The sequence below is a fragment of the Eschrichtius robustus genome, chromosome 5 (genome assembly GCF_028021215.1).
Source record: "Eschrichtius robustus isolate mEscRob2 chromosome 5, mEscRob2.pri, whole genome shotgun sequence".
NCBI lineage: Eukaryota > Metazoa > Chordata > Mammalia > Artiodactyla > Eschrichtiidae > Eschrichtius > Eschrichtius robustus.
This window is the reverse complement of record NC_090828.1, coordinates 64,472,365-64,489,162: the sequence shown is the minus strand read 5'-3', so window position 1 is coordinate 64,489,162 and position 16,798 is coordinate 64,472,365. Positions and strand designations below refer to the sequence as shown.

The following is a 16,798-nucleotide window of genomic DNA, read 5'->3' as shown; positions in this document are numbered from 1 at the left end:
CAGCTGTCACGTAAACACTGGTATATCAATGAACTGTCTGTTCCTGTTTTAAAAACAACAAACTGAGGTGACCAAAGTCAAGGGACCAACATCAAGAGTTATCCTCTAAGGAACAAACCCCCACCAAGAAACTAGAGCACCATCAACTAGTGGGCACCACAGCAAACAGGAAGGGAGACAGCTGAGCAGATGCCGATAAAGACAAGTCCAAGGATGAATAACACAAATAACACTAAGGACTCCCCTGTATCAACTTTTAAATTAAATTTACTTAAACACTGTAAGGACCTAAGACAAGCAAAGACATAGTGCCACAAAGGTTTTCAACGCACATGGCAATTAAAATAATATTTACTTCCTAGTGGCCAGTAAGCCTGAATGAGGAGTTGCAAACAAGGAACCGTATGGCTGCTTATCAACATCATGAGCCCAGGGGAAGGAGGGCAGTCTGTCTATTATTAACAGGAAGCCTAGGAACAAGTATATGCCAAGCACTTGGGGGGCTCAAGTGAGTGACAAACAGAGTTTCAAATGGTCTTTCCTTGGTCCACTGAAGCATGTGTTCATTGAGTCAGCAGACGTTTTGTGGGCACTTACTATGAACAAGACACACACTGACGGATGCTGACCAGGACAGCATACCTGCCACGGAACCTACTGGCAAGGAGTAGAGTGCAGCTGATAACCAAAGTGCACTTTCAAATGAGAATTATGACAGGAAAACAGCCAACCTAATGAAGCTGGAGAGCCAGAAGAGCATTATTATGGGCCCCTGTCTTCTCTATTAAGACGTTTAAAGAACTAATTCATATTCTCCCTTTCCTCCTTTGTGTGACTCTCAGCTGCGTGGCCATTTTCCATTTGAAGGGATGGAAGACAAAACAAGCCCTGAGGAGTAAGTAAAAGGGCAGAAGACATGCTTGGAAAATCGTGTCTCCCGAAACTCTGGCTGCTTATTGTTTAAGATACGCGCAAAATGGAATTTGGAATGCACAACACACTAATATGTAATAATATGTACTAAATAATCTAAATTAAAAAAAAAAAAGGAAAGAAAACAAAGTGAGAGTCTGAGCAGATTCTTCATTGACGGACTCTCAAAGGAAAGTATGGGTTATGTAGTAAGAACTATAGATGGTTCAAGTTTCGCTGGAGTTTAGAATATAGTTGACCCTTGAACAACACGGGTTTGAAGTGCACAAGTCCATTTATACATGGATTTTTTTCAATAGTAAATACTACAGTACAACACAACCCACAATTCATTGAATCCGCAGATACAGAGGAACCACACATACAGAGGGCCGACTATAAACTGTACTCTGATTTTTGACTGCGCAGAGGGTTGGCAGGTTGTTCAAGGGTCAACTGCATAAGGCGGGAAGTTGAAATGGTGCCATGAATTCAAGGCTAAGGGGCTTGGACTTTATTTGATAGGAACCTTTTTTTTTTTTCCCCCCATTTATTTCCTTTTGTTTTTGTTTAATTTTGGAAACCACTTTTGAGCAATTAAGTGCCATGATTAGAAAGTTAATCTTGCACTAGTGTCTAAGGAGGAATGGGGTGGGGGAGGAGAGTAGTTAGAAATCCACTGCAAATGTTCAATTAAAAACAGGAGGGGGGCTTCCCTGGTGGCGCAGTGGTTGAGAATCTGCCTGCCAATGCAGGGGACACGGGTTCGAGCCCTGGTCTGGGAAGATCCCACATGCCGCGGAGCAACTGGGCCCATGAGCCACAACTACTGAGCCTGCGCGTCTGGAGCCTGTGTCCCGCAACAAGAGAGGCCACAACAGTGAAAGGCCCACGCATCGCGATGAAGAGTGGCCCCCGCTCGCCGCAACTAGAGAAAGCCCTCGCGCAGAAACGGAGACCCAACACAACCAAAAATAAATAAATAAATAAATAAATTTAAAAAAAAAAAAACTTTATCAAAACATATACTTATAATTTGAGGGGAAGGAAAGTTATCTTCAATAAAAAAAAAAAAAAAAAACAGGAGGAAACGTTCGAAGCAACGTTGCAGAGGGAAACGTGGAGAGGACTTGGAGTGGGTCTAGATGGGGAAGACAAAGAAGGAGGCCTAAAAATCATCCCAGAGCTCTGAGGTCGGGTGGCTCAGAAAGCAGCAGAGAGCACAGGGAGATGAGGTTTGGGAGGGAAGACACACAGTTTGGAAACACTGCACAGGGGGCTGGAGGTGTGAGGCTGGAGCTCCAGGAAGGATGCAGGCCTGGGAAAGTTCCTCCCGGGGAACAGTGACAGGATGTGATCAGAGGGAAACCAAAAACAATGTCCTCTGGGGACACATACTGTACGAATCAATGGCCTTCTAACAGCTTTCTTCAACTCTGGTTGGCGTTTTAGTTACCTGATCAAAAGGCCCCATGCTAGACTCCGACACCCCAGAGAAGTGCTCCAGGCACCTCCTTCAGCCCTCTGGATGGAGCGCTAGAACTCCGTTGGGCACTTTGACTTTCTGTTGCCTCAAACTGAAGCTTCTGCTTCTCTGTGCTGCCCCTTGGGATGTGCCACTCTGACGGACCATCACTAAAGGTTCACTTTTCCCTCTGAGCCGTCCCAGAGACCAACCCTGGCTCAGGTCTCCGCAGTCAGCGCAGCAATCCCCCATCCCTGGCCCAGGCCCACAGCCCGAAAACCAGCCCACTCCAGAGGATTCTGTGGGTCCAGGAGAGGGGCTCAGATACCCACACAGAATGGGTCATTTCTTGAAGTCTCTTTTAAAATCGGTTTAAAGCGATTCTAAAGCATCAGCTAAATGTATTTCATACCCAATGTTTTAGAAAGGGCAATGTCTGGAGGTTAACAGTCCAAGTTACCCACACCTAGGCATGATGAGATGCAATCTCTCATGCTTATTTCTTTGTCAATTTTATTTACAGAGCAGACAACTCAGAATCATATCACCTTTCCCTATAACTATTAATTGTAAAAAGGAAAAAAAAAAACAAAGAAGCTTCCTCTTTCTAAATCTGTTGACTATGTCAATATTTTTTTTTTTTTTTATTTATGACTGTGTTGGGTCTTCGTTTCTGTGTGAGGGTTTTCTCTAGTTGTGGCAAGTGGGGACCACTCGTCATCGCGGTGCGCGGGCCTCTCACCATCGCGGCCTCTCTTGTTGCGGGGCACAGGCTCCAGACGCGCAGGCTCAGTAATTGTGGCTCACGGGCCCAGTTGCTCCGTGGCATGTGGGATCTTCCCAGACCAGGGCTCGAACCCGTGTCCCCTGCATTGGCAGGCAGATTCTCAACCACTGCGCCACCAGGGAAGCCCTACGTCAATATTTTAAATTATAAATATCTAATATAATTTTCAAATCAAACTAAACCAAACCAAACCAGAGGTTAAATTTTGTTAGGTTTCATACCATGATGAAATCTGTAATAACAAATAAATAAAACTCTGGGTAAAAACACATAAATAAATACACTCACACATACATACCATTTAAAAACATCTAAATACTAGAATGGAAAGTTCTTCAGGTAATTATTAGCATAATTTAGTTCACACAGCGTAGACTACAAAAAAACCAAGGGTCTTTTATGAGGAAAGAACCTATATCCCACAGATATTCAAAATAACCATTAAAAATAAAAGTTTTGTTTTTCGTGTTGTCATTTCAAACTGATTTAAAACGACTGTTCCTCTTCAGTAAAATCCCCCCGCCCCAAAAGGTATTCAAAGATATTTTACCTCTCCAGTGTTTAAGCCTCAACGTAAGCCCCTCCCCTCTGACCTTCCTTAAACAAGCCGATAAGTGGAAAAATGAAGTCATTTGAGCTTCACACCCAAACACAGAGCAGCAGACTGAGATAACAAAAAGGCAAAATTCAGTTATCTGAGTAATCGCTGATCAGATATCCTCTACATAACATATCCTGAGTATGTGGAAATCTTTTTCCTATTTTTCTATAGGCTCCATTTCCCTGGATGGGGAGCAGCTCCCACTGGGGCAGGAGGGCTCATGGCACTTACCTTTTTGGCTCTTTGGGCTATGTCTGGTGTTCTTGTAAGCAGCTTCTCAATCAGGTACTCTCTGTTCTGCAAAACAAATATTCCCAACAGTTTAACATCAAATACAATACACTGAAATTCATAGTGATTTCAAAATAGCAGATTTACTTGGGTTTTTAAGCATGTTACCTTGGCTTTCTGGAAGAATTTGCATTTTAAAAGTTCTGCTGCTGTGGGCCTGAAAGATCAATAATAAATTAGAGTTGAAACAATGACCACTCAATAAAGACACTGCCTTGACGAAACAACTTAATCCTAGAGTCTTTCTGGAAGACCAGTTTCAGGAATAGCAAAGCCACAGACTAAATTAATCATAAGCTGGCACCAAATTAAATGGTGCCAATTTTCCAGTTCCTTCCAAACACCTCTACTGCAAAACCCCTCCTCTACATAAACTCCTGTAAATTAAATATCTGGGGCATGATCAATCTTCCATCCTTCATCCTTACACTTCACTAAGTGAATTCAGTGTTTCTAAAAGGTGGCAGACTGACACGTCTGTGAGCTAAATCCCTGTATTTATTAAGAAGCAGTACAAGCTGCGATATGACCCTATCAAAGAGACTGTGTCCACAGTGTTCTATGATCCCCCAAGAGCCGCAGTTTCTGCAAGGGGACCACGCAGCATGCGTACAAGCTCTGTCTGGCCACCGAGTAACCCGGGCTCAAGTGTCCATGGACTACTGTTTTTCAGGGGAAGGTAATTAATAGAATGGTGATTAACAGAACACAAATTCATTTAAAAGCATTATGGGATTGGTCTGATTGTTTCCTCATGGTGTCATTTAACTTGTTTCTCTGTCCTGTATTTCCCATAAACTGCAAGTTGGTTCTGATGGCTTGGCTAGGTTGACACAAGCATTTGGGGGAAGAACACATCATAGATGACACACATCTTACTGCAGCATGTGGGAGGCACATAATGATAGGTTACTTCAGCGGGAGGGATGCTAAGTTTAACCGTGTGGTCCCCAGGCCCAAGATCTCTCCATGGTAAAGGTTAAGTTTTCGCCACTGCAATTGGCAAGTATTCTGTTGGATAATACATTGCCACGATATGAATATCCTGTTCCGGAGAAACTTTCACCTGATGATTTTAGCATCTTTGCCTTAAATAATTATTTCATTGGAGGTGGCAGAACACTGATTTTCTACTTCTCTCATTCCTTCTACGTTTAATAACTGGCACTCTTCCATAAAGAATAGCTTCTTTCATCAATAGTTCCCGCAGTCATGCAGGAAGAATCACATAAACCTAGAGGATAGGACAGTCAGCAAGATAACTGGTCTGATCTCTTCAAAAAGTCGGTGTCATAGAAGAAAAGGGGAGACGTGAGGGGACTCTTCTAGATTAAAACAGACTTAAAGGAACATACAACCAAATGCAACACATGCCCCTCTCCTGAGTCCTGATTTTAACAGGACGGGGAGAGGCTGCAAGAGACATTTAGAAATAGAGACAGGTGAGTGTGCTAGGTATAGGACAATTTTAGGAAATTACTGTTCATTTACTTAGTGTGGAAAAGCATTGTGGTTACGTAGGAACGTGTCTGCATTTGGAGGGAATGCAAGCTGAGGTATTACATCTGTTACTTATTTTCAAACTGTTCAGCAAATAAAATGTGGGTAAATAGGGACAGCAGATATGGGAAATGTGAATAATTGTTGAATCTCGGTGTTGGTGTAGAAGCAAACAATGTACAATTTTTGCACCTTTTCTGTATGTTTTAAATTTTTCATAATAAAAAACTGGGAGGGAGGAGGGAAGCATGACTGAATACCATTAGGTCTCCTCTCGGGCAGTGGCTGCCAAAGGGACCAAGACTATTGTGTTAAGGGGATCCAAGTTTAAAGGGAGTCCTCACACTTGAAGAGATTGGAAACCAGTGCTTTGAACCAGGAAGCTCCACTAAAATGTTTCCAGGGACAAAACCCAAGCGTATAAAAGAATTAGGAAACATCATTAAGTGCAACGGTATACAAACTGTGTAAGTCTGCAGGGGCCATAAACTGTTATTTCTGTGCAAAGAAATTTTCTCTTTCAATTGTTATTGCTCTTTTCCTCAATTTCAAGTGGAACACTGGTTAGGGGGTACCTAACAAAGAACCCCAAATCGCCATAGCCACTGCAACCAAGAGCCCCTAATTGCTAATCGCTTGGAGTAAACAAAGGTCTAAACAGTAGGTGGGCCACGCTTTAAATTTTGTGTTCCGTATCCCTTGGTAAGCTGGTTCAAATTCATGAATTTGTACCTTGGACCTTGTTGTTGGACCTTGTTTACCAGGCACTAGAACTAAAAGGGATAACTGAAGTGATTTAACTTTGGTTGTCTCTTTAACGTAGACTACTCTTAGTGATTATTGGCAAAGTTTTTGGCTTCCAGCTACTCCAAACTCATCATTTCATTCTCTCAGTAAATATATACTGAGCATCTGCAGTTTGTCAGGCATCATGTTAGGTGCTAGGCACACTCTAATGACGACAGACATAAATACTACCCTCAGCAACTTACAATCTGGCAGATAAGAGTTAGAGTGTGCTGTCAGACTGTAAGAGGAAGGTCAGAACATTCAAACACGTGAATTGTGTTTGGGGAAAGGAGAGGACTACTGAGAAAACATATAAGAGGAACCAGTACACAAGGGACTGACCATGTTTGGCACCTTACCATATGAAACAAAATTTTAAAAACCAAGAGGCATACAAAATAACTTAGATTTAACTTTTTAGAGTGAAAAGAAAAGAAACCTAAGAAAATCAAGATGGTGAAGGAACTCAAGGCCACTCTTTTGGTAGAAACCCTCATCCCCTCTGGTCAACAGCGTTACGCCACAGCCTCCCGGTGAGTCTGTCTGCCACTTCTCTCTTCCTCATTCCAACCCATCACCCGCACTGCTCCCTAGCTGGCTTCTAAACGAAAACAATTTCTTATCCCTCCTAATGGATTTCAGTGGCCTGAGACCCCGACTCCTCCAGCCCCATTTCCCATCACGCCCCACGTGAACTCTATCCTCCAGCTACCGTGATGGTCTCAGCCATCTCTTGCTCTTTCATGACAAAGCACACACTGCTTTTCTTGCTTTAGAATGTTTTGTGACCAACTGGCACACCTTTGCTCATCAGTCAAGAACCCATTTAAACGCCATCCGTCTTCAGAGGTGTTTCTCCCAGGTCCTACAAGTAGCAGAATTCATTGCTCCCACCTTGGTGCTCACACACCAATCCACCACACTTTGCAATCATCTGTTCCTGTATCTCCCTGCCTCCACCCCCACGAGGTTATAAGCCTTTCCAAGAAAGGGGCCACACAGTATTCATTTTTTATATCGCCAAAGCCTAACACAGAGCACAAAACTGCTATAGCTCAGTTTCATGCTATAATCAAATATGGGGTAAAAGTGATGCCACTAGACACTGGAGCCCCAAACCACAGCTTCTGGAGCCAGAGTTAGTCAGCACTCTAAGCATCTACTCAATATGGTAGAGAGCAGGAGAATGATGTAATGAAAATAAGACTCCGGCTAACAAAAAAGAAAAGGCGAGGGATGTGTCTGTGCACAGGAGGCACTGAGGAGGGGGGGGCCACAGACACCCCCCCCTCTCCTCCGCACCCCACCTCCTCCCTCCTCATCCCAGGGTCAAGTGTAGGACCCATGTAGAGAGAAGGCTGGGAAATGCCAGGCATACCTGGAGACACAGGGCTGGGAGTACTTTCCCTTCCCCAGCAAGGTCATTTCTATGGTAACCAAAACTGTAAAGGGGAAAAGCATGCTGCAGAGAAAACTCTTTCCTCTGGACTCCACCCTCAGCCTTCATCAACAGATACAGAAACACAATGACATGAGAAAGGAGAAGTGGTTTAAGAAGCCACACTCCTTTTTTAACAGGCTTAATATTTATGTTAAATAATAGGTAATTTCTACCCTATACAGAGAACTAAATAGCAGGTGCTTTTCAGAGTTGAATCCTACATGTGCCAAACTGCCTCCAAAAAAAGTATGGAAAAGTGGAGGTGGAAAGAATGAGGAAAATGAGGAAGGGAAGAAAGTGATTAGAAGGTATGAGAAAAGCCAAGGTGTGTGCTGCCCATCTGATTTTAGGGGTTTTGCGTATTCTGTTTGTTTTAGTCTTATGCTATAGAAATTACTAGTGTAGGGTTAATGTGGAACCATCAGTGCTGCCTGCCTCTTAGCCGAGTACTACAGAAGAAAGAATTCTGCAAGCACCATTCTGTCTTACATGTCCACTAACAATTATCAAGAACTACAATATAATGTAAACACAAACACCATTTTACAAGAAATGCTAAAATGCTATACCAGCAACGAAAATGATGGCCCAGGCTTTGAATAATGATTCAATTTTAAATCCTTAAAAACAATGTGGAAGTCTCCAAGTACCAACATTCTCAGAAGAAAATCCCTTAAAGGATTCCAATACATATGGATGAACCAAAGTCCACTGAGACTTAAAATAATTTTCAAAGGATTCAGGATGAATATGATACAGTTTAAATAGAAATTAAAATGCAAATTTTTAGAACTAACAATACATTGACCTCTGGCAGAGCTGCATTTCTCACCCCACCCCTTCCCTCAGAAGAAATATTCAAGTTTTATTTGTTTCCAGTGGATTTATCTATGTTTTCCAGTGGATTAAATCTATGGATTTAACATCCACCCTTTTGTTGCTCAAAAAAAAAGATAGTTACTTTTATAGTTGCCATCCATATGAAGTATATAACCTTCAAGATTAAGGCTCATTTTTTTTAAGAATAGCAAAATGTTCTGCTATGCAAATATAAGCAAATCTTTACCTATGCAAATGCAGGGCACAGACTTGGATGAGGCAAACAGCTCTGACACCCAGCTCTCAGGCAATAGGAAAGTTCCACGAGCTCTCAAGGTTGACAGAAAGCACAGCTCCTTCTCAGCTAGCCTGAGGGCTCCAGCATAGGAATGATTCTGTCCTGGTCACTGTTCCCCTGTGATAAATGTTTTCATTCATTGCTAAAAAGGTACTCAGCAAGACCAGGATTTCAGTACTAGTCAACTGCTTTTAGATTACAAGCAGAGGATCTATATGCTGGCAACAGAAATAAATACAATGATCGAAACTCTTGCCTTCACTCCTCAACCCACTCCAATCTGGTCTGGTTCCGAAACTCTTTTCAATGAGTCCAAATCATCCCCAAATTGCAAGCTCCCAATTGTTTGCGGGTGTTCAAGAAATACCACTGAGTACGTAACACAGACCAGTCACTGTGGACAAAAAGAGAGATAGAAAGATGAGAGGCACAGATTCTCCTTCTAAAAAACTCAGAAACTCATGAGGAAATTGAATATGTAAGTCAATAAATGAACACAGTGTGATAAGTGCTACAAGAGACATATCATCAACATACTGCAGGAAACTCGAGGTTGCATCAACTCTACTTGGTCAGGAAGAAAAGGCAAATAATGAATGGCAATCCCAATTTCCTGAATACTTAGGAATGCTCCGGCACTGTGTTCTCTGCTTTAAGGGCATCATCTCCATCCTCATAGCAACCCTATGACGTGGTGTTATTAGGCCCATTTTACAGACAAGGAAACTAAGTCATGCAGATGATGTAGGGCTAGGAATCACACCCAGATGTATCTAACTTTGAGAACCTGGGGCCTTTGAACTAAGTATTGAAAGACAGGTGGAAGGGGGACAGGAGAAGAGGAAAAAAATCTTTGGACAATATAAACAAAGGCAGAGAAGATAAGAAATACTCGCAGGTTTCTTTCAGACCTGCGCAGCAATTAAATGTTTACTTATTAATTCAGTCATGAATACATATTTTTAATTGCATCCTGTATAATAAATAATTCAACAATTATAATATTGCTTTTTTCCATTCTCACATTTCCTGAATCTTTTTTCCCCAAACTTCCCGTGTCATGTCTTTTCATTACAAGAAAAAATCACCTGGGAAGTTTGTGCACCAGTGACACTCTCTGTTTGTTATAGAGGACAATTGCACAATAGTGAGAACAGATTACATTATACAGAAAATATCTAACAGAAGTTCTTAACCTATTAATACTTTGTAAATCAATAATGTTACCAAGAGAATACTCTGAGGGAAAGATGTTGTAAGAATTCGAATAAATTCTGTATGGCTCTCTTCTAAAACTTTAGTTGTTATTATTTGGTGGGGTGGTGGGAACCTGATATTTGAGCTCATATAATAAATAAAACCTGGAAAGACTTTCAAGATTATTGAGAAGTAAGGATGGCTTGTTAAATATAATGTATGACGGTCTAATCTAATTTATTTTGACCAAATTATAAGTCTCCTAAAGAAATATATTTATCAGTTAGTACACTAACAGTTCTACCCTACAGAATCTTTTTTTGAAAGAGCTGGAATTGTGCGGCATTACACATCACCACCACTAGGTGGAATCTCAACTATTTTGAGAATCACAAAGACCATCAGTCACAACCCAGTCCTTCTAATGGGGAAAACGAGTTCTTCTCTCACTGGGCTTTAGAGGATCAAATTCTGTCTCCTTGGTGATGCTAAAAACTTACGTTTGGAGATGACACCAAATACAAGGGGAAGGCAAGCAAGTGTTGCACCCCTTTTACAATAAATAATTTCAAGATGCGTAACAGCAAAGAGTCTTCAGAACTGGCTCCATGAGAAAGGTAACTGATATAGAAAAGATTCAAGGCAAATTCAGTAAAATGTAAAGGAATGAACAGAGTTGCTACAAAGAACAGGTAAAATAATGGAAACTGTGTTTATTCTAGAGAAGGGTAGCCTGCTCAAACAGTAGATCACTGTGTGAAGGCAAAAGGCTTAAGTTTCATAAAGAACTTAAGAATAAAGGAATCCTTCGAAAAGCAGGGTCCTTACCTGAAAAAGAAAGTTCCAAAAGAGAAGCCAGTTTTTATGTTTTAGAACATAAGTATCAAGTTGGAGTCCTGGGTGGATGAGGGTAGCCAGTAACTTCTCAGCAGCCTCTCCAGGTGTGTAATCCAAGTTCACCGTACGTTAGGACAATGCAGCACACAGCCAAGCGCTACAAAGGGACTCTACCCAGCCAAGGTTTATGCTCAGTTCATGTCATTAACATTCTCCTTCAAGTGACAAAGGACACTGGGCTCTACTATCACTACCCAGGATATTTCAAACTCACAGAAATGAAGAAGAAGAAACAAAACTCAGAAAACAGACATACCACAGTGCAGGGCAATAACCCAAGAATAAAGAGGAAATACTAAAGTTAATTTAAAACCATTTGCTTCTATTTATACGATTAATCTTTTGCATGTAAAAATGTTAATCTTCTTTACTGATAATCTTTTAAACAGCACAAACAACTTGTTCTGCAACTCAAAGGAAGCTCATGCAAAATTCAATAGCTCTGCCTGGTTTAGACTGGAGCTGGCAGGATATTCAAATCCTGAGAGGTCAGCGCAACCTACACAGTGCAGAATATTAGCTCAGCTTCTGAATTCACCACTGCCAATTGCTTTTGATTTCTGTTTTACTTCATTTCCTTTGATGACAGAGCCCATACCTAACAAGCACAACCAATCTTATTAACACGGAAAACTTTCCTCTGCCTCTCCCTCGTCCTCACTCACTTCTCTCCCTTTTGGACCCAAGCTTCCACTAACAGGCTGGAAATCTGGGGATCAGAGCTGGATTTCCCTTGAACTAGACAAAACTAAACTTCAGGACTCCTCACACAGCCCTTCCCCATCCACAAACCAAGCTTTCTCATGACACCACCCAGTCACGGCCACTCACTCATCCCCTCAGTTTGACATACCTTTTGGAGGGATCTTTCTGAAGACACAGTGAAAGTAATTTTCTAAAGGACTTGCCGTACTTTTTCATCATCTCCTTATCCTCTACTCCTGTTTCTAAAGTGGGTGGATCATTTTGCAAAGTCAACATCAACACCTGCAGCAGAAACAAACAGGAAGACAGGATCTCAGGGCAGCAGTTGCTACAACTGAGTTTTTCATTTTTCAGCAAAGCCTCGAAGACCCTCCTTGATTGGGTACAAACGTGCTTCCCCATGATTTTCATTTTCTAGAAAGTGTGCATTCAAAGTATTCAGTTCCCTTTGCAAATCTGTTCACGTGCCCTTTAACCTTTTTGTTATTCCATTGACAGAACTTACAAAATCTGCTCTATGTGTTAAGAGTGCTCTCCCAAAGGGGCCAGGACAAGGGCTTCCTGGGAACTAGACTCTCACAAGGCCTGCAGGAGCACTTAGCTCCAGGACTGGCTTAGTGCAGGCTGTGCTCTGGCTGGGAAAGGGGGCAGTGGAGGGTAGAGAAAGAGAGGCCCAGAGCAGCAGGGAACGTTCACGTATACAGGTTATTCCTAAGTAAGGGACCGCCTGTACTCAAGGCTTCTGTAATACATTACCAGCCCTAAAAATAAATCCACAACATCCCAAGAGGTAACACATGGTCTCCCTTTATTTTTTTTAAATGAAAAAACATACAGAAAATTGCTTAAAGGCTTGGCAAAACTGAGACAGTAAGACACTGAAAGATAGCTAGGACACAAGTGAGTTACTAAAAACCATAACCAGAACAAAAGGCCATGCTGCTTTTGGAAAGGGACAAAAGAAAATCAAAACACAGCTTTCACATCGAAAAGGTAAAAAATTCCACTCTTTCACACTAACGTCAAAATTATTTGTTCTTTTTTTAAAAAGTGTAGAATTTGTAGCAAACTATTGACCTATAAAATGAAGAAAAACCTCATTAATGCATAAATCAGCCTTAATTTACGCAAATGCTATATATGCCAAGACACTGTTCAAACACCTTCAGATGCGTGAATAGATGAAGGATTAAAGTGACAGTTTATTGTTTGTGGAAGATAATAGCAAACCGAAGAAAAGTGGGAGATCTGTGAGATTTTAAGAAAAGTCCTGCAGGACTTTAGGCTAGAATTAGCGATGTGACTGGATTCAAGTGGAAAACACGAAAAAGTAGGGAAAGAAAACAAACAAGAAATAAGAAAAAATGATAGAGAAAAACCAGATGAAAGAAAAGTCCTCAGAGCTGTTTCAGTGTTTTTTCCCCAATGATTGTTTTCATCTTTATTCTTATTTGGACTTCCAAATTTTCTACAGTAAGAACGTATTGGGCTTCCCTAGCGGCGCAGTGGTTGAGAATCTGCCTGCCAATGCAGGGGACACGGGTTCGAGCCCTGGTCTGGGAAGATCCCACATGCCACGGAGCAACTGGGCCCGTGAGCCACAATTACTGAGCCTGCGCGTCTGGAGCCTGTGCTCCGCAACAAGAGAGGCCGCGATGGTGAGAGGCCCGCGCACCGCGATGACGAGTGGTCCCCACTTGCCACAACTAGAGAAAACCCTCACACAGAAACGAAGACCCAACGCAGCCATAAATAAATAAATAAATAAAAAGCCAGACCCTTAGCTCTTTAAAAAAAACAAAAAACAAAAAAAAAACAAAAAGAATGTATTAAGTTTTTAATCAGTAAAATTATTTAACTTTTTTTATCCTCAGGTCTTTTTTTTTTTTTTTAATCCTCCTAAAGCTTTTCCAATAAAATCCTAGGAAAAAGTTGAAACAAACATGGACCACATTCTCTGTAAAATACCTTCATAATTTCCATTCAACTATTTCAGCCACAAAACAAAATCCAGTTGGGTAAATTAGCCCTGATACCACCACCTCAAAACTAACAGAAATAATGATGTAGGCTAGTTAAAAGAATAACAAAAATAGGGACTTCCCTGGTGGTCCAGTGGTTAAGAATCCGTCTTGCAATGCAGGAGATGCCAGTTCCATCCAAAGTCAGGGAACTAAGATCCCACATCCTGAGGGGCAACTAAGCCCGTGCGCCACAACTAGAGAGCCCGTGTGCTGCAACTAGAGAGAAGCCTGCGCACACGCCACAACGAAGTGAAGAGCCCGTGGGCCACAACGAAAGATCATGCGGGCCGCAACTAAGATCCCAAGCAGCCAAATAAATAAATAAATATTTAAAAAAATAATAACAATAAAGAGTAACTTCCAAAAAAAATAACAAAAATCTAAAAATAGTACCCAAATCTATGTTAGTTCCTAAAAACACTGGGCTCCCTTATTTCAGATGAGTCACCAACATGACACTATGAGAACAGGAGTGAAATGTTACAGACCATGGGGAAAAAAAGGCCTGAACATTTGGGAAATCCATCTGTAAAGATGATATCACTATAATCTATTTTTAGATTTTTCTTGGGGAGCTGGGGGTATTCTGTGCTAGAGAGAGTAATGACCAGCATTTGTCTCATCTATCAACCTCCATCGACCAATCTGATCACATTCTTCTGTGCTAAGAACGTAAAGCAAGCTTCAAAGCTGGGAACTGTGCTACTTTTGTCCCATTCTGTCCACTGAGAGCATCAGATAACATTTAACTTGGCTGCATCCCTCCATTAATTCCCCTCGGGTCTAAGAGAAAAATGACTATGTTTAAGAGAATTAGAGAATGGATTCCGTTAAATCATATTTCAAACCCGACATAATATTTCCAATAGCAATTACTTTCATAGGAGGATATTTGTGATAAGGCGCTGCTCCTGTGGCTAGTTCAATGGCAGTTATTCCAAAACTCCACATGTCAGCCTTGAAGTCATAGCCTCTCACCTAAGAAAGGAAGCAGGAAAAAAAACACAATTATACAGTCGGCATGTTATACATGACGAGGTCCATATTATGTCAGAAGTCCACGGCTGTGTGTGCACAACCTTGAGATTACTTTGCTAAGGTCCAGCAATTGGGAATTAAATCTTGCATGATGCATTCTAGTAAAATGATTGATTTGAACAAAATGTTAGTGTACTAATGATATGTATTGTACAACTATACTATGTCAATCAAAACATCCCTTTTATTTTATTTATTTATTTATCTCACCTGTTCCATGACTTCAGGGGCCATCCAACACGGGGTGCCAACAAATGTTTTCCTTACTTTATTCCGGGTAACATCACCCCCTGTTGCTAAGAAAGCACTTACCCCAAAATCTGAAAGGAAAAAAAAAAAATTAGGTTATTTTTTAGGTAAAATTTTAGGTAAGACATTATTTATTAGGTAAGACATTATGGCTTACAAATTCTGGCTTTATGAACATCTCTTTTTTCCTGGTGGGCCTCACGATGGTGATGACTTGCTCCAAACACTGTGGAGCTCTCTCAGCCATCCAGCAGGGCAGTCCTGCCACCCGCCGTCCCCTACACCAGGTTCCCCAACCCTTTTGGCACCAGGGACCGGTTTCGTGGAAGACAATTTTTCCCCGGGGGCAGGGACGGCCGATGGTTCAGGCGGTAATGCGAGCCGGAGCGATGGGGAGCGGCAGATGAAGCTTCGCTCACTCGCCCACCCGCCCCTCACCTCCTGCTGTGCGGCCAGGTTCCTAACAGGCCGTGGGCAGGTAGCGGTCCGCAGGCAGGTAGCGGTCCGCGGGCAGGTAGCAGTCCGCGGGCAGGTAGCGGTCTGCGGCCCGCGGGTTGGGGACCCCTGCCCTACACTTCAGAGAATGCCCTCATCACAGGTTATGGGTCAGCAAGTTCACCAGTCCAAAAGCTCAGCATATCATTTGATATTTTCTACCAGAAAGGTATCACAAGTCATAACTAACCATCAAAGATTACAATAAAAATATGCATACCTTCCCAAAGCCCTAAATTAAAGGATCTTAGCTTTTAGCTAAGATTCATTTTAGAAAATTATTTATAAGAATAGCACCAAAGGCAGTAAAACTAGCATGTGTTTCCTTTTATGTTTTCTTTTATTATGATTATTTTCTAGCCTCTTTAATTCCACATCATCAATGTTTGGGGAGTGGATTTCTTCCTTGAAATAAAGGATGAATAACATACAACTTCCACATTCCCATGTCCTTCCTTGAACAGTGCTCTGTAACACTTTAGCCAAAATCATAATGGCAAATCCACAAACCCAGGTACATAAAGCCAACATGCCCAGTTTTGTCCACATGTAGCAATCAACACAAAGGATAAGCCTAGTCAGTAAAGATTGGTTTTTTTTCAACGTTTGCTTTCTGGATAATTTTCATAGCTATAGATGGAAAGGTTTGTAGAATGAAATAATACTCTCCTTGACATCCATTATATATTAGAAGTTCTTCTTGTGAAGACATGAATTAATTAAGCATACTGTATACGTGCATGCATTTATGCAAAAATTATGTTTGTATATGTGAAAGTAGAGAGGGAATACCCAGTGATTATTAATGCATGCATTTGTGCTTAGAGTTTTACTAATGGTTAAAATTAGTTATTAAGTTAAACTACCAACTACTTAGGGCTAGCACAGACCTATCAGTAAGAGCCAACTCAAGGACACCTCAGTAGAAAGCTGGTAAATAGTTATAAAAAAGGGATGTCAACACCTCAAAACGCTGCAGCAGATTATGCAGGGTGGACCCCTTCAAACTGCTCTCACATGACTCTCCTTTGCTGGCCCCCTCTGGTGATTGCCAGGATGATGGCAATTACCAAAGAACAACGTCAAGTACAAACCAAGGTCAAATATTAGCATTTGTGTTAGATCTACATTATTAAGTTATGCAATAACACTGGAACCAGTTCCCTGAGTTGAAATCTGTTGACTGTTCCATTTTATTTACGTTTAAATTTACTCAAATCCCAATAGGATTACAACTTCAAGTAAAAGGAATAAAAATTGACAAAGGGAGTCTTTATTCCAACTGCTACT

General features: G+C 41.4%; 1 protein-coding gene across 2 annotated transcripts in view; it reads right to left on the bottom strand.

Moving 5' to 3' along the window:
* STK39 (serine/threonine kinase 39) overlaps window positions 1–16,798 on the bottom strand; it is a 305,309-nt gene that overhangs the window by 177,069 nt on the left and 111,442 nt on the right. For both annotated transcript variants that reach the window (XM_068544957.1, XM_068544958.1), the window contains exons 6-10: window positions 14,975–15,084; window positions 14,603–14,704; window positions 11,851–11,984; window positions 4,165–4,213; window positions 3,997–4,062 (exon numbers count right to left, since the gene is read on the bottom strand). In XM_068544957.1, the coding sequence (XP_068401058.1) occupies window positions 3,997–4,062; window positions 4,165–4,213; window positions 11,851–11,984; window positions 14,603–14,704; window positions 14,975–15,084 (461 nt within the window). The remainder of the gene's footprint in view (window positions 1–3,996; window positions 4,063–4,164; window positions 4,214–11,850; window positions 11,985–14,602; window positions 14,705–14,974; window positions 15,085–16,798) is intronic.